General features: G+C 31.6%; 1 protein-coding gene across 1 annotated transcript; it reads left to right on the top strand.

Moving 5' to 3' along the window:
- LOC110019669 (uridine-cytidine kinase C-like) lies at positions 1 to 27,136 on the top strand. The gene is made up of 12 exons (XM_020717431.1): positions 1 to 172; positions 3,432 to 3,798; positions 8,500 to 8,614; positions 8,835 to 9,030; positions 9,150 to 9,263; positions 9,622 to 9,795; positions 20,014 to 20,208; positions 22,729 to 22,851; positions 22,939 to 23,057; positions 24,655 to 24,772; positions 25,326 to 25,586; positions 26,687 to 27,136. The coding sequence occupies exons 2-12, from the start codon at positions 3,462 to 3,464 to the stop codon at positions 26,882 to 26,884; spliced, it is 1,950 nt and encodes a 649-aa protein (XP_020573090.1). The 5' UTR covers positions 1 to 172; positions 3,432 to 3,461; the 3' UTR covers positions 26,885 to 27,136.
- Positions 27,137 to 27,561: the final 425 nt, after the last annotated feature.

Below are 27,561 nucleotides of genomic sequence, written 5' to 3' on the forward strand. Positions count from 1 at the left end.
TTGCAGGGCGCTATAAAAGTCACCCTCGTCTCCCTCCCTTGGCACGACTTTGGTCGGCAGGGATCCGCCAGCCAGCAGCACCGCCGCCTAGGCTCCGGCGAGGTGCAGCGCCGGGAGTATCCTCTGTGCTTTCACTCGCCAGTAGGATCTCCGGCGAACTTCCGGTGAGGGGGTAAGCTTCGTTTGCTTGCCTTGTACTTGATATCTGCGGTAGGATTTATCGATCAGTTGAGTGGTGTAAGGTTGGCTTATTAATTGTTGTATTTATTTATTTTTAATGTGGAATTAGATTGGGGGGATGTGTTAGTTCTGAGAGTAGTAATTTTCATTGCTGGATTGAATGAGGCTTGTTTTATGATCGTTTGTTGATGATGTTTCTGTAAGTGAAACGTTGATTGTTAGGATTTTAAGTGAGGGGGACGAGGAAAAGTAGGCGGGGTTTAGTATCTGAACAATGCTGTGTGGAGTTTAGGTTACGTGGTTGTTAATTTCTGTTTGATTCGATTATTTTACAATGGATGGTGACTAATGATTTGAAGTGTAGATGTGAGAGAGAGGATAAATATAATATTTTCCAAGTGTTTTTTTTTAATTTGAAATTTATGATTGAGAGTTTGTGTCTGTTGGCATCTCTGTTAGCAGTAAATTTCACTGCTAAATTGGGTTAGGGCTGTTTTTTTTATTGTTTGATTCTTATGTTTTTACAAACAAATGTGAATTGCTAGAAATCTGAATGAGATGGGCGAGATTGTTGGCAGAACATGATTTTGATTGTTTGCTACCAATTTTTAAAGTTTAGATTTTTCCCTTCAAGATTGTTTCATCATGAATTCTGAAAAACAAGCTACACCAATCATAAGGCAACTTCGGAATTTTTAAACTGTACACTATACTTAATAGAAGGAACTATTTAAGGCGGTCTCAAATTTTGAAGGCCTTTGTTTGGCCGCCTTCCAAATTTTCAAAGGCAAATGTTTATACTTTGAGATGAAGAAGATTTGTTGGTTGTGTCATGACCTTGGAACTCCTTGATGCCATAAATAGTGGACTTTTTATAATCATTTGAAAACTATAAAAGAGATATAGGAGGTTGTGATACATGACCTATATGTTTTTGTCAACTATAAAGAAGTTTGGGTGGCTATAAGAAAGATTTACTCAAATTCAAAGATGTTGCACTCATATACGAAGTCACGATAAACTTATAACAAACAAACAAAATAATCCTCTTATCACTGAATACTTAATATGATTAAGAGCCTTTGGTTGACATTAGAATTTTATCAAGATTTAAAATGCTATGTATTTTTTAATTCCTTTCATGTCTTAATATTGTTCTTTATTCAGAAAAAAATTCAAATATTTGGAAGAGAAGCCTTACGCTCCTTTAATGAAGCCTTCTCTCTCGTAAAAGCTGAGTAGAGTAGGAGAACAATCAGGGTAGAATCCCCAAGCACAAAAGAATCGGCCATGGTTACAAAAAGAAAAATTCAAGTAGAAAGACTAATTGAAATTGAAGCGACCAAAGATGACGGACAAATATCTCATTAGGAAGATAGTTTTTGTTTTTACTACAAGATGGGGCATGCTAAAGAAACTTGCTGGAAACTTCATAAAAACTTCAAAGGATGCGGTGAAAACAAAAACAGTCAATTCGAGGGCTTTGCTCACTTTATACAAATAGGTATCAACTTTAATGGGATTACGAAGCTAACAAATTTTCTCTATGCAGATCATTTGCTTAAAATAATTAAACCTTTAACTCGTGTTTTAAGTACCTCAAATGAACCTTATTTATAACAGTAAAAATGTTGGAAACTTCATAAAAAATCCCAAGGACATGGTAGATCCAAGAGTAGTCAATCAAAAGACTTGGCTCACTTTATAGAAATTGAAGTTTTCAACTTGAAAGTGACTAACAAGCTGATGAATTCCTTCTTTACACTTCAAAATATTTTTAGATTATTTGTTAAAATGGTAGAATCTTCAACTCTTGTGTTGTTAGTGCTTCATATAAACCTTACTTGAATGTCTAGGTCATAGACTCTAGAGCCATTGACCATTTGTCCTCCGCTCACTCCTACTTACAAGTAGCCCCTAGCCATAAAAAAATAAAAGTTTCAAATGATTCTTTGACAATAACTGCAGGGCAATGAACAATAACAAATATGCCTTTCTTTACCTTTGAAAATGTCATGATCTTGCTGTAAACTTATTGACTATCTCTATAAAATCATTGAGCACCAAAATTATTGTGTAATGCTCTTTTTTTACCATTTTATTTTCTTAGGACTAAGATACGGGAGAGATGGTTAGGAAAGCTAGGAAAAGGATGTGTTGTACTTGCTTAAAGACTAAGGGTGCGCTTGGGGCGGAGGTGTGGTGGCGTTGTGGGGCCACACCACAAGTTTTCATGTTGGGCAAAACTGAGTTTTGCTGTGTTCTCAAAAAACTGCAGCGAAAAACTATGTTTTTTTATCTGGCCAGGCTACCCACAGTGGCTGCTAGAAAGCTGCGATCTCACAATTTGAAATAAAAAAATTGTAATAACCACTACAACTTTTTGAACAACAATTTATTCTTTAGTTGCTTCTTCAAACAACCGCAACTGTCTCAAAGAAAATTTTATAAAAGAAAATTTTGAGAGTAGATTTTTTTCCATTAATTTAACTTTACTTTTTTGAAAATTATTTACATAATTATATTATAATAATTCATTTGTAATCAAAATTGCTTTCAATCTAGTTTAACATGATCAGAAAAAAATTGTAGAAATGTACATAGATTTTATGAAAAAAAAAGTATAGGTGGATTAGTTTTCACTACTTATGTCCCAACAAGTGATCAACTTGCTCGCATTTTTACCAAAGAACTATTTCCTAATTTTAAGAACATTGTAAACAATATGGGAATGATAGATCCCTATCATATAGCTTGAAAGGGAGTGTGGGAGAATGTGTATGAAAATTCTAGGCAGCAGGATCCAGAAGAATGCATTTCAAGCAAATGTAACTATAGCCTTGTCAGAAGTTCAAGGGGTTGAAACAAAAATGATAAATGATTTAGGCTATAGAGTTAAATATTTTCCAACTTTTTTTAAAAGGTCCTTGTTATTTTTTTCCTTGATTTTTGTGATACTCACATCCATTTTATATAACATTGAAGTCTTCATCATCATCGTCATCATCATAATTATCATTATCAGTCAATTCTCAGCTAATTGATGCCGGCTTACCAATTACTTATTATCCTTGCAAATTTAATTTCTATTTTTCTGCTAGAGTTGCTGTGCTGATATTTATGTTACTTTGAAGATGTCATCTCACATCTTATGCAAGACAGTGCTACTTATGCATTTTTGTTACTTACAGATTGTTAAAATGATGTTTTTTTTTTCCCATCTCAATCCACTATTTTTTCCACTTTTGCAGGTCTATCAAAGCTGTTATAACTTTTTGTTAATGGACCAAAGTTTTTCTACTATTGAATCACCACGGCGGAAGCCAGGCCTTTTAAGAGATCAAGTTCAGCTAGTGAAAAGAAAAGACTCTCATAGATATGAAATTGCTCCAATTCAAGATGCACTATCTTTTGAGAAGGGTTTCTTTGTAGTCATCCGTGCTTGCCAGTTGTTGGCCCAAAAGAATGAGGGGATTATCATGGTTGGTGTTGCTGGTCCTTCGGGGGCTGGAAAGACTGTATTCACTGAGAAAATTCTGAATTTCATGCCAAGTATTGCTTTGATATCCATGGATAACTACAATGACTCAAGTCGAATAATTGATGGAAACTTTGACGGTGAGATTTTGATTCTCAAAGATATATATGGAATATTCTTAATTTATTCCTTTTATATGCAATTTTTATGACCCATCCTTCTTACTATCACATTTAAGTTGAGATCTTTGCACATATCTGTTTAGGGAGATTTACATACATACTACATAATTCTTATTTACTTACATATCTAATACCCAAAGTTTGATATTTTCACTTATAACACAATGTTGTCATAAATCTATGCATGAAAAAAATGTGGTCATAAATCTATGCATGAAAATGTGTATTTCACTTTTAAAAAGATAATGATGGTGATATTTTTGATGTAATGTTGCAGATTTGAGTGATATGCATGTAAATATCAGTGTTTAGGTGTTAGATATGTAAATACATAAGAATTATGTGGTATGTATGTAAATGTCCCATCTGTTTCATGTTTACTGTGGCCCTAGATGAATACTCTCTTGATTATAATTCCCAAGCCATAACTGACATCAAAAGAAGAGACTCGCTATGAGTTTAACTATAGTTTATGAGATTAGGGGAGATGATATGTACGAGTTAATACCATAAATGTTCTAGAATGAGGCAGGAAAGTTGGATGATTCAGATGAGAGCACCCATAATGGGTTTCACTATTACAAGCTTGCTACATGAATGTTCTAGAATGAAACCGGAAATTAATTATCGAAGCCTAATTAGTTTAGGGTCTGATGATATTGCACATTCTCTACAAGATTTAGGCTGCTCAACATTGGTCCTACAACTTAGTGAAAAAATCCAATGGACAATTGGAATTTTGGAAAGTTGCATGCTGCTTGAAGGTGCATAAATATCACTTTAGATGCTTTGGTTTGATATGGTCGCTGACTGTTGTGAACTTACTCACCTATCACCTTGTTTCCTAGATGTTAGTTTTCAGTCATAATATTTTTAGTTAATGGAAAATTTGGAAAGAAATTTGAAACAATTTTTTTTATGAAACTAATTCATTAGACTCTCTTAAATCCTAATACCAGAATTAACCCAAATCACAACGGAACGGGGATATTATTACTAAAGTGCAGTGATATTACAACCAAGAGTCTAGAAAGCAGGAATAAACTACACAAACACAAATGACACTCTAGGGTCAGGATGAAATCGGTGGGGCTGCGGCTAGACAATAGGTGGGGGTGGCGGGTAGGGAGGTTGCGATAGCAGGTAGAAGGTCTAGAGAGAGTTGCGGCAACAGGCAAAGTCGTTGCGTTTCTTGGTAGTAAGCAAGGAGATTGGAAGGAGGGCTTGCTGCAGTAGGTAGAGAGTCTTGAGGGAGTTGCGATAGCATGTAGGATTGTTGGGGTTTTGGGTAGTAAGCAGGAAGGCTATTCTTGCTTCATTCCAATGCCTTGGAGGCTATGACCGCAACCCACAAATTCCATCTTCCAAAGCTATGGGACATTTAACAGTCAAGCCGACTATTACAACCTTCCAGTGGTTTCACCACCCCACCTCCCCCTTCAGGATGGCTGAAATTTAACGCGGATGGGTCCCTTCTCTCCTCCCATATGGGTGGTATTAGTATTATCCTCTGCGTTGAAACGGGCATGGTTATTCTTGCCGCCAACATGCCTATTGAACATTGGGGCAACTCTTTTGTGAAACTCCATGCTATCTGTTCTATTAGAAAATTCATCGAGCCATGGTTGTATGAAGCCAAAGGAATTATCATTGAAAAAGACTAACACAACATTGTCTCCGCTCTTTTTCGTACCAACTCCGTCGAGGTATGGAGAGCCCAAACAAAGCTTGCTAAAGACTTCTCCTTTTGGTCTGCCTTTAAGCAGGTTTTGTTTCAATGCATAGATATAAAGAAAAAAATAGTTGCTCATGTTTGGGTTGCCCACAGGGCTTTACATCATGGTTGTTTTGATATCAATGTGAATTACTTCCACTTCCTATTTCCTTTTGTTGATTTTGATCGAGCCCATATGTTTGGTAGCTTTATTTAGTTCTTTGTACTTCCTTTTACCTTTGTTAATTCAAAGAAGTGAGCAGGAAGACAGGAAGGAGGGGTTGTTGCAGCAGGTAGAGGGTTTGGAGGGAGCTATGGTAGCAAGCAGGGTGGTTGGGGTTCACTACAGGAAGTAGGGAGGGTGAGAAGAAGAAGGTAAGTAAAGGAAATCACCACCTTGGAGCAGGATGTTGACGGAGCACCGCTTGTCCTCAGATACAATCTTAGCAAGGGAAAAGATGTCGACGAAGCACCACTTGTCCTCAAATACAATCTTAGCAAGGGAAAAGATGTCGACAGCAAAAAATTCTGAAAGCAAAACTGAACCCTAATGACATAAAATAACACACACACACACACACACACACACACACACACACACAGATATATATATATATATATATATATACTAGATTACTAGGATGGGGATGCCCCTCCCCTTGGGCAGCTAGCCTAACCCAGCAATAGAGCCTGCCAGCCCCGCCTTCTTGGCTAAACTTGTTCTGCTAGATCCAGTTGGTTCAGCCCCCCAAGGAGCCCCGCGCTAGTCCCCTTTTTTCTGGCGCAATATATAATTAGATTTGACGTGATTAATTTTGGTTTATGGCACTTTTTGCTATCACACTTCCCTTTGGGGATTTGATAGAATTGTTTTAATTAATTGGAAAGAGCACCCTTAAGCTTGAGAAAAATTGAAGCTTTTACATTGAATTAATTGAGTGATTTATGACCTTCTTTGAGTGGTGATTAGATGCACAACTTTAATGAGTTATAGAAGAAGAAAGCCTGGAAATTATGTGAATATAAGCAAGAAAACATCTAAAATATTTATTATTAGATTAAAAAATTCTTATGGATGTTTTTTGAACATTGAAAAAATATGACGAGACTAATTTGTTTTCTGGTTTCAGATACCTTTGTTTCGCTTTCAAACTAAAATTGGCTATTTTAGTTGATTTTAAAAAGCTTCATTAAAAATTTTGTTTGACTGTGGGTCGTCACAATCTAATTTTGATGATAACATTTTGACTTGGGTTTTTTTGAGTACACTCTTATTTTTTATAAATGAAAAATTGAAAAATTATTTATTTTGAACATGATAATTGTCACTTCCGATGCTTATTTGGCCCAACCAATATACCATATAGTGCTTTACATAAATTATTGATTTGCCTTATCCAACTATTTTTGGTCAAACCAATGGCTTTATAATTCCTTATTTTACATCCATTTTCATTGAGCTATATGAGGTGTATTAAAAGGACTTGCCTTGTACATTGAGCTCTCGCAGGATCTAAAGTTGGGTTGATTTGTGCAATACCCTTATATTTGTAGCGAGGTTATTTCTGGTAGGATCTCCAAAATATACTGGAGGTAATTTATCCATTTGGTTATATCCACATGAGGGTTTAATTCTGATGTCTACAAGATCTAGCCTTGTTACATTTGTTTATTTCTTTTATCCTTCTAATTTTCTTGCCTAGTTCTATCTTGCAAGTTTATCGATGCATTTTTCATCCTTTATTATATAAACTATCAATGTTTGTTTTTCAATATGATAGCTTTAAAAGGACACTCTATATAATCATATCTAAGTTATCCTTAGTTTTAACACACAACCATCTAAACTTTATTTGTTACGATGCTCAACTTAGTTATTAACATTAGGACTTACGTTGCATAATGCTCTAATTGCAATTTTATTTTTAGGTTTATTATGCTATCTTATCTTGTGGTACTCCTAAGACACTTTTTAATTTTAATCATTTAACTTTAGCTTATTTAAACCATCAATCTTTTGAATAAAATTTATTTTTATCTTATTCTATAGTACTCCCAAGGCGTTTCTAAGTTTAACTGCTATTCAGCTTTAACTCATCTACAGTCTCAATCTTTTGAATAAAATTAAATTTTTCGAACATAAGTATCACTTATGAAAATTTAAGGAGTATCATTCTTTTCATGTTGAATGACTTATGCTAAGTTTGTTATAAAACCTTTCCAAATGCTAATAATCATGTAGCCATCCATTTCAATTGATCTATTACAATATTGAAGTACGAAGTAACTTATGTAGTGTTACCGGCTCTATCAATCCGTATAACTACGATAGTAAATGACCACACAATGATTTATTATAAATGCCTCCGTTTTTACTTTTATAATGGCAAACTAAATTAATTTTTAATTATGCTTTTAATCATCTGGAATTGCAAAATTTGTAGAGTAGACAACATTGCAACCATATACATTTTTTTCATGGGATTCAAATTTTAAACTGCCTTGTTCATGAAATTGACACGCAAGCAGTAAACTGGGGTTATTATTAAGAAATCCTTGACCTTCTCCAGGAGTCTGTTTTCTGGTGTGTAAGATCTAATTAATTTTTCTTTTTTTTTCTTAACCTTTTGATCTCAAAGCGGTACAATCACAGCGTGTAGACATTTTTCTGTTGAATATGTAAGCGGATGGATATTTCGGAACTCGGCTTGTAATTTTAAATCTTTGGTTATTAATTGATTATAATTATTTAAAACAAATGTCAGTAATGCTACAAAACCAGAACAACTATGTTACTTACCATCCATCATAAAAAAATATTATACCATACAAATATTTAAAAAAAGATTACATTTAAGCTTGCTTTTGCTATACACCCATTTTGTGCCACAAAATTTGTCAATCAGTCAGGTATGAATATTTAACTTTCTGCAATATGCAAACAGATCCTCGTCTAACAGATTATGATACTTTGCTTGAAAACATTCATGGCCTGAAAGAAGGAAAGTCGGTCCAAGTCCCAATTTATGATTTCAAGTCAAGCTGCCGGATAGGATATCGGTATGGGGCATCCTACCTCTTCCTATAATGTTTTTCAGTTGCCTACTATCGCTTTCAATTTTATATCATCTGTGCCAGTGAAGTTTTATACAAATTTTCATGAATGCCTTAAGGAAGATTTACATACATATCTTACATCTAAACTTCAATTTCTACATTTATGCCACCCTACCTATGCATGAAAAGGTGAATAATTTGTGCTATCCGTGCATGGTGGCAGGACTGTGGAAGTTCCGAGCTCTAGGATTCTAATAATCGAAGGAATCTACGCTTTGAGTGAAAAATTGAGGCCTGTATTAGACCTTCGTGTTTCTGTAACAGGAGGTGTACACTTTGACCTCGTGAAGAGGGTCTTAAGGGACATACAACGTGTTGGACACGAACCAGAAGAAATAATCCATCAAATATCAGAAACGGTTTTCTTCTAATTACTTTTATTTCCCAAAAATTTTTAAATAATTCTGTTTTTTCAGTTAGATGCTTAGTAATGATTTTGTTCTTGTGCATCTCATTTATTTAGCTTTTTCTTTGGCAGGTTTATCCTATGTATAAGGCATTTATTGAACCAGACCTACGAACTGCGCATATAAAAATCATCAACAAATTCAATCCATTCTCAGGTTTCCAGAATCCAACTTACATTTTAAAGGTTAATGCACTACCCGTATTTTTAAAATGGAAGAGTTATATACATACCACTCAATTCTTGTGAATTTACATACATAGCACCCAATCTTCAATTTTTACATATATGTCACCTTATGTATGAAAATGTCTATTTCACTTTTGAAAAGTTAAAAATAATGGTATTTTTTGTATGATTTGAAAGATTTGGGTGGTATAAATATAGAAGTCAAAGTTTAAGTGCTAGATATGTAAAAACATAAGAATTGGTGGTATGTATGTAAATGCCCCTTTTATCTAAAAGAAATATAGGAAGATAAATGCACCTTACTAATGTATATTGATGTCTGCTTTTTGGAGTTAAGTTGCTTCTGTTATTGCAGTCACCAAGGACCGCCTCAGTGGATCAAATTAAGGCTGTTATTTCTGCAGAACACAGGGAAAATAGTGAGGAAACTTACGATATATATCTCCTACCACCTGGTGAAGATCCAGATGCATGCCAGTCCTATTTGAGAATGCGAAACAGAGATGGAAAGTACAATCTCATGTTTGAGGTATGTTCAGTATTTGTCTCTGCATCATGATCATTTGCATGAATATATGCCCATCTAAATTGGTGTGTGGTTTTTTTTCCTATTTTTTTATTTTATTTTATTTGTAACAGATACAAAGTTATATAATACTTATTAAGGAAAGTGTCGAAATAGTTCCCTGACTTTTTGCAAGTGGTCATTTTAGTCCCATAATCTATGAAAGTGCAAATTTAGTCCCTAGATTCATTTAATATGTGTTGAAATAGTCCCCACGACGGATTATTTTAACCCCAACTTGAAGAGTATGGAGATTAATTTGACACTTTTACAGACTCTCAAACTAAGACGGATAAATAGTTTTAAGAGACTATTTTGACACTTCAATACTATTCAATCACGTTCATCATTCCTACGACTGCATAATATTAATGGAAGTTTAACTTAGAATCACAATAATGCAACATAAACGTGCTTTATACATACGTGTATTTTCTCTCCCTATCTTCAGGTCGTTGTGACTAAGTTATCTAATGTCGCCTTTTTCAGCTCGTCATTCACAAACAAAAAACTATTTGATTTCACACTATTCTTGTGATTAGGGATGATTGGTGTGGCGTGCCCTTTATGTTGTCTTTTTCTATGAGTCTTTTGGACTGTTCTCTGGTTCAAATCATAAATATGAGAATGACATGAATGCTTCAAGTTTCTTAATGAGCCCATGAAAATGTTTGCAAAGGTTGTAGCATTTGTCTTTGGCGCACGTTACTGGTTTCTTGTTATTGAGTATAAGAAATATTTTAAGCAGGGGCCTTTTTCATATTTTCATGAGGTACATTCTTCAACTTGATTGTTTTTCTTGTACATATTTAAGGCTTGGTTACCAACCTTGTGGTTTTTGGAATGTGGTACTACAAAGTCCTAAATTTGATGAAGCTATATGTCTGAAATTTTAATCAATATCCCAAATTGGTTGAGTTTTTAGGGAGATAATGTTAAGCAATCCAAAAGGTCAATCCATCGAATTGATTGAGTTGTTGAAGAGGTTAGCTCGGAGAAGTTGACAAAAGGGGATTGAAGATGAGGACTTCTTACGTAAATCGAGTTCACAAAGAGGGAGGTCGAGTTATAATTTTTTGTGGATTGCAAGCTAACTTGGCAGAGGGGCATCAGTATCGATTGACCTGAGAGTGATGGGCAATAGCTTTAGAGACGACAATTTGAATAAAGCTTTAGACAACAACGACAATGTTTTTTTTACTAAGTGGGTCAACTACATGAATCCATTTTCTCTATTATGTCTTATTGAGTGCCATACTTTTATTTAATTCTAATAAATTAAGGTCATTTTTCATACAACATATGACCAAATCTTTTTTGGTCTACCTCTACCTTTCTTAGGATAAGTCAAATCTAAAGCATCTCTCTTGATAGGGTCATCATATGGTCGATGTTTAATGTGACCAAGTCATCTAAGACAACTCTCTTTAATCTCGTGTGCTATTGGAGCTACTCCAAATTTTTCACTTATATATTTGTTTAGCGTTTTGTCTTCAAATGTAAAACCACTCATCTACTTAAGCATTCCATCTTAGCAACACTTAATCTTTTACTTCACTCCAACATTGTGCTCCATAAAGTATTGTGGTCTTAGCATCATCTTATAAAATTTTCCTTTTATAGACCAATATCGTGCTCCATAATTATTGCAGTCTCACCGTCGTCTTATAAATTTTTTTTTTAACACTACTTTTCTTTCACACAATAGACATGATGCATTCCTCCACTTCAATCGTCCAACTTGAATTCTACTAATAATATCTCCATCTATATAGCCACCACTTTGAACAATAGACCTGAGATATTTGAAACTTTCACTCGTTTTAATAACTTGTTCACCCATTTTTACAACCTTGCCATTTTATCTACCATCATTGAAAGTACATTATGTATTCAATTTTATATCTACTCAAACGAAAGACTTTAAACTCTATAGTTGACCTTCATAATATAAGTTTTTCCTGAACTCTCCGTCACACCTCGGGTCTGGAAGGCGGTACACCGGAGCAACACAAGTCATGATAAAAATAATTAAATATTTTTTATATTCTTAAAAGGAAAAGAATATGCAAGTAATATTAGAAATAAATAAGAAAAATTCAAAATTTTAGTTCATAAACAAGGATACAACCGATGCAACTGAAAGAGAATGAAATAATTGAAAGAAACTAAAATGAAAATGAGGAAACAATTACCCGATCCCGAAAAAAAATATAATAACTCATACGAAACTGAAATATACCAAAAGAAAAACTAAATTCGGAAAATATGCTCTGGTGTAGATGGCCTGGTAAGTGGTTGGATGAAACCTATTATATAAAAATATTAGCGGGTGAGTTTAAAAATCAAACTCAGTAAATAACCACTATTCATTAAAACATAAACGGTAACGAAAATGAGGCATGCAGTATGACCAATAAATATGATTATTGTATTATGTGTATAAAATAATTTGAAAGGACTATCATATGCTAATTATCATGGATAAGAGTTACTTGAGCATATGCAATTTTCAATAGATATTTACATGTGACAATGTCAAGTGTTTTGGTACATATATAAATAATCAATCATCTCACACTACCTGATAATATATAATTTCATTATAACATATATATACATTTAAGTATATTTATATCTAGTCGGTTTACTGCGACGCCCTGAAACAAGGAAAGTTAGACCCTACTTTTACGGAAATCCACTTATTTTTCTGAAGAACCCGTCAATCCGACTAGCATAACAAAGAAGTTTAATACCAATTGTCGACATAATAATATTATAATATTAGTTATAGTTCATGCATTATAATCAAAACACAAGAATACAACTACAAAATGTTCACCAATATTTATAAACAGTTATGCAACTCAAATAATGAGATTTGTCACATCAAAGATTTAAAAAACATAATAAAAATTGAATTCATGAAGTGTGAACTATTAACAAAAAAGTTTATTACCGATTACCGACATAATAATATCATAATATTAATTATAATTCATGCATTATAATCAAAATACAAGAATATAACTACAAAATGTCTACCAATATTTAGAAAGAGTTATGCAGCTGAAATAAGAGATTTGTCATATCAGAGATTTAAAAAACATAATAAAAATTGAATTCATGAAGTGTGAACTATTAAGCACAAGGCTAAGCTGCAATAAAAAAAGTTAATTATACACTAAAGTCAAAATGAGCAAAGATAGAAGCTACTGCATTATATGAACATAATTTTATTAGGATAACACCCCTAACTAGGAAGGGTACATTTATCCCATAATAAAGAGCAGTTAGTTACTTACCTCAAGGCGGCAAATTTGATACTGCTACAAATTTGATAGTTCAATCATCGATCCTACATCATTTATAAGGTAAGATTAATTACACAATTTTTACTTAGATATAATCTAATTGACGTTCATTATTATAATTATTATTGCTGTTATTATTGTTCTTACTTTATTATTATTATAATTTTTAAAAGAAAGAATTTATGAACGTTAACTTACTAACATACTTAAAATAATAATATTTTTTTTATTTTAGTTTGATAAAGAGGAAAAAATTAATTCTTTTATTAGATACAATTAATTAACAATAAAAGAAAATTTTTTAATTCATAAAACCTATTTACCTCTCTTTGCTTTAAATCTCTGTTGGGAGACGGGTTACGAGATTCAGAGGAGCCGAAGTGTGTGGGAACAAAAAATGTTACATTCCTCGATGGTTTTGGGTCTCTGTATATCACGATCCCGTCGTTGCCTTCCTAGTTAGCTATATCTGTGATTGCAGCTCGGGGGACTTCGATCATGAAGGCGATTGTTTCGGGCAAAACCGAAAGAGGATGGAGAAGGGAGATCATAAGGAGGTAAGGGAGAGGAGAGAGGTGATTGAGCGACACCCTAACCTGTTCTTATATAGAGTGGAGAGGTGGTAGTCCATCAATAATTTGGGAATATGGCAACAACTAATTAGGAGAAAAAGCAATTAGTCACGAACTTAAATTTGGGAAAGCTGTGTAAAGAGAAAGAAATCGTGTAGAAAGAAAAAAAATAAGAAGTAAAACTTCAGATCTTACACTCTCTTTAGTCTTATCCACAAGATCATCAACGAAAAATATACACCAATGTGCATCCTCCTATAAATGTCCATACAATAACAACAACAACAAATCTTTATCCTGCTAAGTGGGGCCGGCTATATGAATCCTTTTTCTCCGTTGCATCTTATTGAGGTCATTTTTTTCATTTAATTCTAATAAATTAAAATCATTTTTTATACAATATGCCCAAGTATTTCTAAGCCTACCTCTGTCTTTCTTAACGAAAGTCGAATCTAAAACATCTACTCTCTTAATTGGAACATCAGATGGTCGACGTTTAATATGACTGAACCATCTAAGACGACTCTCTTTAATTTTGTTCGCCACTGGAGCTACACCAACCCTATTGCTTCCTTTCGCATTTTGTCTCTGAGTGAAAGCCACTCATCCACCTAATCATTCTCATCTCGGCAACACTTAACTTATTATTATGCTTCTCTTTTAAAGGCCAACATTCAGCGCCATAGAGCATTGCAGGTCTCACCACCATCTTATAAAATTTTCCTTTCACTATAAGTGATACTTTTCTATCTCACAATAGGCCCGAAGCATTCATCGACTTCAACCAATTGACTTGAATTCTACTAATAACATCCCCATCTATATCACCATCACTTTGTAGAATAGTCCTGAGATATCTAAAACGTTCACACCTTTTAATAATTTGATCACCCATAGTTACAACTCTGTCACTAGAGCTACTACTACTAAAATTACATTCAATGTATTCAGTTTTAGTTCTACTCAAATGAAGGCTTTTAGACTCTAATGTAGACCTCCATAATTAATTTTTTTTTAAGCTTTTTCTCTAGTCTTATCCACAAAAAGGATATCATCAACGAAAAGCATACATTAAGTTACATCCTCTTGTAAATGTCAAATAAGAGCATCCGTAACTAAAGCAAAAAGATATGGGCTTAAAATTGATCCCTGATATAATCTAACTGAACTAGAAAAATATTTGGTAAATCCTCCTTCTGTTCGAACACAAGTGCTATAAGTCATATCAACATCTTTCTTCTCTAGAGCTCTCCAAAGGACATCTCTTAGAATTTTATATTAAGCTTTTTCTAAATCAATATAAATCATATGTAGATCCTCCTTATTATGTCTGAACTTTTCCATCGAACCTCAATAAATGTATAGCTTTAGAGGTGTAAACGAGCCGAACAAGAGCAAGCCCAGGCTCTCGCTCGTGTTCGTCTCGTTTATATTTCGAGCTCAAAAAGTGTTTTCGTGTTCAACTCGTTTGCTAAGCGAGCATTGCTAAGCGAGCAGAACACGAGCCGTTCACGAATAAAGAGTCGTTTTGACAACCCTAATCACGTAGCCATACAATATTAAAGATTGGGGCAAGATTTAAAAATTATTATTTATATTAAAACATTATTTGAATCTAATTTAATAATTTTTATTCTATTTTCTTAATTCATACTTTTAATTGATTATAAATCTTTGTAGCATTGTAGTTAATTAAATTTTTTAAAAATATTACTCATCAATCAATATAGACACACACACACACACGCACACACACACACACACATACATACATAACGAGTTAGTGCCGCAAGCCGTGGCCTGTTGTTTGGCGGGGTTCACTGTAAGTCCCCTCAAGTCACGGTTTTAATCCCAATAACACTAGGTTCTCGAATATTTAGGCACATGACGCGGGCTCTCATCATGGGGTCTAGCGCATAAGAAATCGGTATTTGGGCCTCTGCCAAATACCGATTTCCTTTTGAAAAATAAAAATACATAACGAGTCAAACACGAGCTGTTCACAAACAACGAGCTGTTTTGACAGCATTATATAGCTTCTAAAGTAGACCTGCCCGACATAAATCCAAATTGATTATAAAATATCTTTGTACTCCATCTTCAATTACCTTCTTCCATAATTTTAAAGTATAACACATCAACTTAATTCTTTTATAATTTACACTCTTGTGTATCCCATTTATTCTTAAAAAAGGGGACCAAAACACTCTTCTTCCACTATTCAAACATCTTTTTAGTTTTTAAAATAATATTAAAGAGTTTAGTAAGCCAAGAAACTCTCAAATCTTCTATATATTTTCACACTTCAATCGGGATTTCAACAGGTCTCACAGACTTTCCACTCTTGGTTTTCTTCAAAGCCTCCTCAATTTCTCACAAAACAAAGGAGATAAATGTAATGCGATGATAAAAATGAAATATTTTATTATTAACAACGATATTAAAATCACTAAGGTCGATCGTATTTTCAGAAACTTCATTAAAAAGTTTATCAAAATAACTCATCCACCTATGTTGAATATATTTTTCTAAGGAAAACTTTTTGATTTTCATCTTTAATACATCTAACTTAAGGTAAACCTTTACTTTTATTTTCTCTTTGTTTGACTAGTTTATACATTTATTTTTCACTCTCTTTAATATCTAATTTATTATAAAAACCACTAAAAACAAAATTTTTAGCGTAACAGATTGTTTTACGGGACATTTTATATTTTTCTTATTTCTTTAAGCTTTTACATTTAAATCAATTTTTATAACATAACTTCTTATATTTTATCTTTTCTTGCATATTATTATTTCAGAACCAATTATTTTTATTTAGACTTTTTCTTTTGATTCATTAAGTACATTTTTTGCTACTTGTTTAATATTGTTTGTTACTTTATCGCACATAGAATTTGTTTCTTAATGAACATCCCAAATCTTGAAATCTTGAAGTTTACTAATAAAAATAATTTTATGTATGTTTTTAGTTGCCCCTATCTAATTCTACGACAATGATTCTTAGTATTCTTTATTTTTCAACTCTTTCTCTTAAAATATACAACTAATAATCGATGTTAAGTACTTAAATTTTCACTTGAAATGACCTTACAATCTTTACATTCTCGACGATCTCTTCTTCTTATAATAAAATTATCAATTTGTGTTTTATTGGATCTATTCTTATAAGTAATAATATGCTAATCCTTTTTCTTGAATAAAATATTAGCAATAATAAAATCGTACGCGAAAGCAAAATCTAATATGACACTATCTTCTTCATTAATCACTCCCAAATCGTAGTCACCATGAATATTTCTAAAATCTTCTATCATTCTATTAATTTGTTTATTTAAATATCCTCCAATAAAAATTGTTTCTTCAAGAGGTTTCATTTGTATTAGTGTTCTAGGTCATTCTAAACTTTTTCCTTAGAAACTATATTTAATCCTACTTGAAGAGCATAAACACTTATAATATTAAAAATTTTAGTATCAACAATAATCTGAAGGGCTATAATTATATCTTCAATTTTATTAATTTTTATAACATTATCTTTCAAACTCTTATTTATAATTACACTTAGACCATCTCTAGTGCAACTCTTACTTGAATGCCAAAGTTTAAAACCTATGTCATCAATCTGCTTAGTTTTTTCTTCAACATATTTAGTTTCTTAAATACATCAGATATTTATCTTTCTATGACTCATAATATCAACTGATTCCATTAATTTATCTATGGGAGTACCTATATTCAAAGATCATATCCTAATAGTTTCATGAATTAACTTATTTTCCCGCATTCGTCCGTAATGTGGGAACATTTGCTTATTTGACACTACATCCGAGCGTCAGTGCAGCGACCATTGCATGCTTTTCACTGTATTGAGGGCATATAACACGTCGCTTCTAGGGGATGCCCTAATATATACACGATGATCACAATGATTCATGTGATTTTTTAACAAATTTTACGTTAGTTGTCGACTACCTAACGCAACTCTCCACTTTTCGCATTCGGGGCTTGGAACCCGACAATGAGTATTGGAACTAGATATGGGCTTAAAGTTGATCTCGAATGTAATCTAACTGATATAGGAAAATACTTGGTCAATTCTTTGTGTTCAAACACAACCAACTCTAGCATACATATCTTTAATGAATTGAATATAAGGAATATCTACATTATTCTTTTCTAGAAATCTTCAAAGTATTTGTCTTGGAACTTTATCATAAGCTTTTTATAAATCAACAAAATTCTTATGTAAATCTTCCTACCGTCTCTACACTTTTTCATCAAACCTCCCAATAAATTTATAACTTTCATAGTAGACTTGCTCGACATGAATCTAAACTAGTTTTAAGAAGTTATCGTATCACATCGTAACCTACATTCAACTCATAACTTTAATATATGCCACATTAACTTAATTCCTTTATAATTTTGCACACTCTCGTGCACTCTCTTTATTCTTAAAAAGAGAAATCAATAGTCTCTTTCTCAATACATCATCTTAAGAAGAATATTCAAAAATTTGGTAGGCCACGAAATTCTTAGATCTTTTAAAGCATTTTCACACGTCTACTTGAATACCATCATATCCTTCTACTTTTTCATATTTTATTTTTGTCAAAGCTTTCTCAACTCTCTTTCACTAATGCAACGGTGGAAATAAAAAAATTATCACTAAAATTGATCATAATTTTTTAATCTTCATTTAAAAGTTTATCAAAATATCTTACTCATTTATGTTGAATTTCTTCATCTACAAAAATTATTATTTTTTTAAATTTTTATCTTAAATACACTTTATTTAAAATTAATTTTACCTTTCCTATCTCTTTATTTGGCTAATTTATACATACATTTTCATCCTCTTTAGTATTTAATTTATTATAGTGATCATAAAAAAGTTAAATTTTTAGCATAAAAAATTGCTCTCAGACTCTCTATGGGCCACCTTATATTTTCTCAAATTCTCCAAGTTCTTATATTCAAACCAATTTTATAACATCTATTTTTTTTTTCTCGCACATTATTATTCTACCACAAATTATTTTTATTTATAAGAACTTTTTCTTATGATTCTTCATGCATATCTTTTGCAACTTACTTAATAATACTCGTTACTTTCTCACACATAATATTAGCTTTTTCATGAATATCCTAAATCTTAAGATCTTGAAGTTTACTCATAAAAATATTTTTATCTCTATTTTTTAAGTGTCCCCTTCTAATTCTATGATAATATTTTGTTGTATTTTTCATCTTCTAATTCTTAATCTTAAAATCCAAAACCAATAACCGACATTGGGTACTTAAATTTTTTACTTGGAATGACCTTACAGTCATTACAATCTCGATGATTTTTTTTTATAATAAGAAAATAATAAATTTTTAATTTATTAGATTCTTTTTTATAAGTGATAATATGCTCATCTCTTTTTTAAAATAAAATATTCATAATAACAAGATCATAAGCTAAATCAAAACTCTATATTGTTCTTTCTTATTCATTAGTCACTTCAAAATTATAGTTACTATGAATTCTTCTAAAATCTTCTATTATTCTACAAATATGTCAATTAAAGTCTCATCTAATAATTTTTTTTATGCAAGATGTATCATTTGTATTAATTTTTCTAGGTCATTCCATTTTTTTTTTTAATATTTATCTGAATCTACTTATGCACAAACACTTATAATATTAAAAATCTTTGTGTCAACATTAATCTTTAGAGTTATAATTCTATATTCAATTATACTAGTTTTTACAAAATTATTTTTCAAACTCTTATTTATAATTACAGTTACACAATTTCTAGTACTATTCCTACCTGAATGCTAAAGTTTGAAATCTAAACTATCAATCTTCTTGACATTTTCTCAAATCCATTTAGTTTTTTGAATACATAAGATATTTATATTCTTTTGAATCATAAAATTATTAATTTCATTAATTTACCTATGAGAGTACATATATTTCAAGTTCATATTAGTTTTTCTACAAAATTTTTATGCCGATTGTTGATTAGCTAACGTATTCATATAAAACAGTGCCATGAATCATCCAAAGAAAAAAAAAAATTCGAACAGTTTTTTTAACTATAGTTTATAAGGGTAGCTTTGCTTCTTCAGATGAAAGATTCAAGTTTTATAGTTACTGTCACACGCCAGAAGCATTAATTTTGGTAGAAGTATTGTCTTTTGTTTGTGATTTGATGATTCTGTTATGTTGCAATTATTTATTTATTTTTTTTTCTAAAATTCATTTTGAATTCTGTTTTTGTTTTTTTTTTAATTTGCAGGAATGGGTTACAGATAGCCCCTTCATTATATCACCGCGGATTACTTTTGAAGTTAGCGTGCGGCTTCTCGGAGGGTTGATGGCTTTGGGCTATAGTATTGCTGCTATTTTAAAAAGAAGCAGCCACGTATTCTCCGACGACAGAGTGACCGTAAAAATCGATTGGTTGGAACAATTGAATCGAAGTTATATTCAGGTAATTATCAGCCTTTTACAAATCTATCTTCCCGCAATTGCACTTTATTGCGTTAAGGCAACTTTTTCATAGATAATTGAGTAGCTAACTGTTTTTATTAGTCTATAATCATTCTTATGTTTCATGTAAAACTCATATTTTTAAGAACATAGAGCGGGAACGCTCTTTTATTTGAAAGGACCAAATACTGAATTTGATATAGAATATTCTTGGAAGATTTGCGTACATACCACTCAATTCCTATGTATTTTCATATCTAACACCTAAACTTTACTTTTTACTTACATGTCACCTTACCTATGCATGAAAAAGTATATTCACTTTTTAGAAGTTAAAATAGTGGTATTTTTACTGTGATATAAAAGATTTGGGTGGTATAAATGTAAAAAGTACTTTAGATGATAGAGATATAAATACAAAGGAATTGGGTGGTATGTTGTAAATGCTCCAATATTCTACTCCTACCATTTTAGCTAATGAATTTTTAATCGAACAGCATAGCTTGCCTAGTATAAATATGAATGATCCCTACCTTTAAACGCAAACAAATATAGCTAACAAAATATTGTGATTAATAGTTGTATGCAACCATATAATGTGTGTGGCCTATTTAACTTTTAGGAACATGGAAGTACGTCAATTCACCATCCTATAATTATTTACTGCTTCACAGTGTTAGAATGACATTATTCATATTTAAATCTTATCTTTGGTGGGCCTCCATGGATGTTTATCAGAAAGTAATAAAAAATGAAGGAATATTTACATACATATCACACAATTCTTATATATTTACATATATGACACCTAAACTTTGATATTTATATTCATACTGCTCAAATCCTTAACATCACATAAAAATTTCCACAATTACTCTTTTTAAAAGTGAAATACACCTCTTCATGCATAGGTTTATAACGCCAAAGTGCTATAAATATAAATATTTTTAGTGTTAGATATGTAAGCACATAAGAATTATGTGGTTACGTATGTAAATTTTCCAAAAATGAAACAAAATGCATACAGGAAATTGTTTGGTGGTATAGTTGTTCATAGGCGTGTCCTCAGATAGGCTCCCCGAGTGGGAGATTTCCAATACTGATGGTTTGTGTGGAGTAGGATACTTTCATTTCATGCCCTTTGTAAAATCCAACTTATTGCAAGCAATGTGTACAACTCATAGAATTTGCCAACATATTTTAACCAAACATAATGTTTTAATCCTTGATTTATAGTTGTTATGATTTATTAAAATTGAATATATTATTATATTAACTGCTTTATGGATGAGCAACAATAAATTAATAGTATGATTTCTTTTGATTTTTATAAAGAGAATTTTATAACATTTTTGGAGTCAACTTATAGCTTTCTTTGGCTACTATTTGTGTTAAAGTGCATTAAATTTAGTGAGAAAAACATGGTTGGAGAAAATTGTTATCCATTCTTATAGTGGTTGTTATCACAAATTCGATACGATGGTGATATGAAAATTCATTGTTTGATCTTATTATGTATTCTTGGGTTGATTGGGTTTTCTGCTATTTTGTTATAGTTGAAATGTGTTTTTTACCATTTGGGCTTGGGGCGTTTACATACATACCACACAGTTCCTCACCTAAACTTTACATTTCTACCACCCAAATCTTACATTTCGCATAAAAAATACCACCATATTAACTTTTAAAAGGTGAAATACACATTCTCATGCATAGGTAAGGCGGTGTGATGTAAAAATTGAGGTTTAGGTGTCATATATGTAAATACATAAGAATGGAGTGATGTGCATAAAATTTTCAATTTTGAAATGGTTTTCTTGCATTATGGAAATGTGTGATATAGTGCCCCAAAGCCCTGATTTGGTGGGCACTAAGATTCCCAAATATAATATTGTAATAATCTCATTTTACATAATATAACAAAAACTACTATGAAATTTAGCTGTTCAAAACAGTGATGAAAGAAGAATCAACATCAAGAGTTATTAATGAGAATTACTGATTATAAATTTATAAAGCCTCGGTTAAATTTATGGGATAAGGCTGCTGATCTTGTTGTTGTGGATTATGCTGATGGTGAGTCAATTGAGCGTAATGGCATCCTTTCTTTTAGCACAGCATTGCTTCTGTAAAGAATATTCACACATTGTCTTGCACTTTGACCAATTATTCATGCGGTGCCTTTGCATATTTATTGATTTCATTTTTTCTGGTTATGTCCTAGTAATTTAGTTTGTTACAAATTAAGGTGCATTTGCATACATACTACCAAATTCCTAAGTATTTACATATCCAACCTTTATTTTTTAAATTTATAGCACCCAAATCTTTCATATCACAAAAAATACCACTTATTTAACTTTTAAAAAGTGAATACACCTTTTCATGCATAGGAAACATGGTATATATGTAAATAGTGAAGTTTAGGCGCTAGATATTGTAAATACATAGGAAATTGAGTGGTATTGTATGTAAATTTTTAAAAAATAAACTTAATTGATACCATCTCCAATTCTTTAAGGTGCAAGGAAGAGACCGAGTAGTTGTTAAATGTGTTGCTGACCAATTGGGATTGGAAGGTTCGTATATTCCTCGTACATACATAGAGCAAATTCAGCTTGAGAAACTCGTCAACGACGTGATGGTATGAAAATTTTCTCATCAATTTCATATTTACATCTTGCTGATGTATTTACTAAGAGAATTTTGCAACTTGAATCTTTGTTTTTAGGCTGTTCCGGATGATTTGAAGACGAAGCTTAGCATAGATGATGATTTGGTATTAAGCCCAAGAGAAGCACTTTCTCGATCCATGGGTGATAGGGCTGCCATGAAAAGCAAGCATCTCAGGTGATTAGCTTTTATTTGTTAATGTATTCATTTTCTATGATATTTTTATTTCATTATCATTTTTTGTTTAATCTCATTATTCAAGTATATTTCGTATTAATTTGGGCATCAACAGCTTCTTTTCATTTTAACGTTAATAACTTAGGGGCCATTTGGGATCACTTCATTTTTTTTTCTCTTTTTTATTTTTATTTCGCTGTATCTGGAACCCTCAATTTATTATTATGTACATTAGAAAGCTATATGATTACTATAATTATTTATTTTGTTGACATAAAAAAGAAAATGTGTATCAAATGTAAATTGAAATTTTTGAAGAAATGATTTAGTAGTGACTAATATTAGAATGATGCATTCAGTTAATAAAGAGCTTCCAAACTAAATTGGATTGTATTAATTGTTAGTTCTAAGTTTTTATGGTTTTGTATTAGTTATGAAAAGGCTTACGAAAGAGTATTTAAATTTAGATATTTTGGTATAACTTAGGTTGGAATGGCATAATTTTGTTAGGAGAGTTCTCTTTTACCATAGGCTTTAGAACAACAGGTTAAAAAAAAAAAGAAATTTATGAAATTAGGATTATTAGAATATCCATTGATTACATCATTTGCAATACATTTGATTTATTACACAAGCGCCCACCTTTTGGTTCCTATGCCAAAAGGAACCAACTACTGATATTATGCTGATAAATAATTTTAAGATGTATGTCAAATTTTATCAAATGAATCCAAATGTAATATTCATTATCTAATCGCAAATTGTCGGGATAAGGCTAATTATGATTAGGATGATTGATTTATTATAATAAATATTGGATTTGAAAAATTAAGTATTTTCCATAATCAATTCTGAGATCTTTTAAGATAGAGATACTCATGGATATTATGAGATAGAGGATATCACAGAGATTTAATGTGTAGCTGTAAATTATAATTTCATTGAGTATGATAAATGGTTGGTTAACAAGGTAATTTACGCTTATTGACAATAATTGTAGCAAAAATCTTAATGAAGGATATGTTGTAAAATTAGGAAATATGGTCTAGAAAAATCTATATCAAATAGATGGTTCAGTGACTAAGATGGTAGAAAATACGCTCATTTTATCTGTATTTGTACAACATATACTGCAGATATGTTTGGTTTTGTACAAGCAGTGAAGATGTAAGTTAGCATGCAAAACAACAGGATAAATTATGATTTTTGGTTTTGTTATATAAAATACTAGGCAGATGTGTTTATTTTTTTTAATAATAATAGGGAGATATGTGAGGATATAATTGGATGAATATTTTTTTGTTGGCTAAAATAGGTATGCTTGTAGCTACTTCTGCGACTTGATGTCATTGTTGCGTAATTGGAAATTCTATGCATTTATAATTGCTCGAAACATAGTACCATATTATTCCAATTATTAATAAATGGAAGGCGTTAAAACGATAAGTTGGATGTCATAAAAAGTAAAGTTCTATGATGGATATTTTTATGAAACTAGAAAGACCGGAATTTTTGCATGAATTGTGATTCTCTTATCAAGTTGTTCTTAATTCATGAATTGTATTCCTCATAATTCAGTATTGCTCCCTTGTTGCAGTGGTTTATCACAGTCATACTCGACACGAGCTGACAAGCATCTTGGTAAGCTAACTAATCTTACTGTCGGTGGCGAAAGATATGATGCCCGTGGCCCTGATTCACCTGGAGTAAAAGAGGTTTGCAAAATCTTCGAACTCTCAAATAAAATGATGGGAATCCACACAATTCTTATGCATTCACATATCCAATACCCAGAGTTTGATATTTACATTTATTACACCTTGGTGTCATAATCCTATGCTGAAAAGGTGTGTTTAGCTTTTAAAAAGATGGCAAGGGTGTTTTTTTTATGTTAAAGATTCAAGCGATAGGCATGTAAATATGAATGTTAAGGTGTTAGATATGTAAATACATGAGAATTGTGTGGTATATATGTTTGATATTTACATTTATAACACCTTGATGTCATCAACTTATGCTGAAAATGTGTATTTCACTTCTAAAAAGATGGTGATATTTTTGGTTTAATGTTGGAGATTTAAGTGTTTAGATGTTGCATATATAAATACATGAGAATTGTGTGGTATATATGTATATGCCCCTAAAATGATTATTACCAAGTTTTTTCTTAGAAATATATATTTGTGTCCTTTTAAGTTTTTTCTTAAAAATATATATATTTTTTCCATCACATATTTGAGTTGTTTTTTTTTCTTTGTTCTGATAAAGGGAGTGATCAAACAACTCTCAGAACAAATATCAACATTGAATGAAAGGATGGATGAGTTTACGTCGCGGATCGAGGAGTTGAATTCTAAGTTTTCAGTGCAGAAATCATCAATGAGCCAACAAAATCTCTCTCTCCAAGGAGAAGGTTATGGTGCTGCTGCTCCAAAAAATTTATTTGTGTCCAGCTTGGGCAATGGTTCCTTGATACCCAATTCATCATCTTCCAATCAACTTAATAAAGAGTCTTCACTAATGGAAGAGGTATCTTCTTTCTAATACACTATTCTTATCTATTTAGATATCTCACATCTGAACTTTCATATTTACACACAACACTCAAATTCTTAATATCATATCAATAGTAGAACTACTATTGCCACATTCTAAAAATAAAATATACATTTTCATTCATAAATTTGAAGTACTAAAATGTTGTGTAAATATGAAAGTTTAGGTGTGAGATATGCAAATACATAAGAATGCGTGTTACACATGTAAATGCCCTTTTCATCCGTTTTATTATTCAATTTGTGTTTGGATGCTAGGAAACTGAGTGAACGGAAATCATAAAAGTTTTGAATATCTTAAACTTTATGGTTTTAAAATCGGGTTAATTCCTTGGTTGTTGATATTTCATTTCACTTCCTCCATTCTTTTCTCCAATTCAAATGAAGCCGAAACATATCTCCTTTTTTCCTTATAGAGAAGGTTTGAAAACCCTAATTTTATGGTTGTAAAGTCATTGTCAACTCATTAATTGTTAAGATTTTATTTCATTTTATCCACTTTCCCTCAATCCAATTAAAGCCCAAATAAACCTTCAAATTTCCTTATTGTGAAAGACAATGAAATAAATTTTTGAGAATTTGGAATATATAGTTCTTGATTCGTTGTCAATCTATAAATTGTTAATATCTCATTTCTTTTCTTTCTCTTTCCTAAAATCTTAAAACTTGAATCTTTGAGTGAAAAACAATGAAAATTTTTGCAAATTTCAAAGCTATGATTGTATATTCATAGTTAATCCATCAGTTGTTAAGATTTCATTTTGTTTGTTCTTTAGAGCTCTTGTTTGGCCCTGAATTAACTTAAATGATTAAAATAAATAAATATTAACATTTTTTTAAATACATCATATAATTATTTAATTACTCAATTAACTAGAGTCTAAATGAGTCGAACACAATCGAACAAAAATTTGTACGTACTCAGTTCATTTGTAAATTGTACGTATTCAACACGCTTTCTTAATGAATGAATTGAAAAGCTATCTAACAAGCCGAATACAACTAGTTCTTTGTGAACAAAGAGCTTTTTTCATAGCCCCAATCATAACGTCATGACTCTCATTTAATGCGCAGATCATCGCGATCGCTCGTTCTCAACGTCAAATGATGCATCAATTAGACAATCTCTCGAATCTTGTTCAGGAAAAGTTGACCAAGCTTAATAATGCTCGCGGCCGATTGACCGATACTGATGCTTTTGGAAATCCAGTATTTCTATTGCTTGCAGGAGGATTAGGGTTTTTTCTGTTGAGGCGTTTATACAAGTTCTGAGATGGATTAGTCTTCTAACACCTTCACTCCCCTCATAGTATGCAACAAACATTTTGCTTACTTCTTCTTCTTCCTCTCTGCCTATTTATTTGTTTTAGATACAGAAAGGAGGTCTTATTCCTAACCTCCATTTGAGCTCATTGAATAGGCAATTTTAGTCATTAATTGTTCTTGATTTTTACACAAAAGCCCTAATGAAATTTCTGTATTGTAACATGCAATTTATGTATTGTAACATAAAATTTATGTATTGTAACATAAAATTTTGAATTTGAGAACATTGATGAGTTTATCTAAATTCCATGTTTGTTTTTTCCATATGTATAGTTGTCTATATTGTTAGATGATTCAAAAGTTAATAGAAAGGGAAAATTATGTATTTATATATCTAACCCTTATCTAATAAAATTTATAATAGTAAATAAAAAAATCAACCATGTTTTAATTCTTTTAATATTTCTAGTTTTTAAATATGAACAGTTTTAATATATTTCAATATTTAATAATTACATATTTTTTTTACTGTTTGGGGCAGTTAAATACATAGCATTCGAAAATATTGCGTTGTAAATGCTTTTGAATGCTGTGTATATAATTATCTCATAATTAGCGTTGTTAATGATCTAGCTCGGCAACTTGAATGAATTGAGTGCAGCCTAAAATTGGAAAAATATTCT

The sequence above is a fragment of the Phalaenopsis equestris genome, unplaced genomic scaffold, assembly GCF_001263595.1.
Source record: "Phalaenopsis equestris unplaced genomic scaffold, ASM126359v1 Scaffold000067, whole genome shotgun sequence".
NCBI lineage: Eukaryota > Viridiplantae > Streptophyta > Magnoliopsida > Asparagales > Orchidaceae > Phalaenopsis > Phalaenopsis equestris.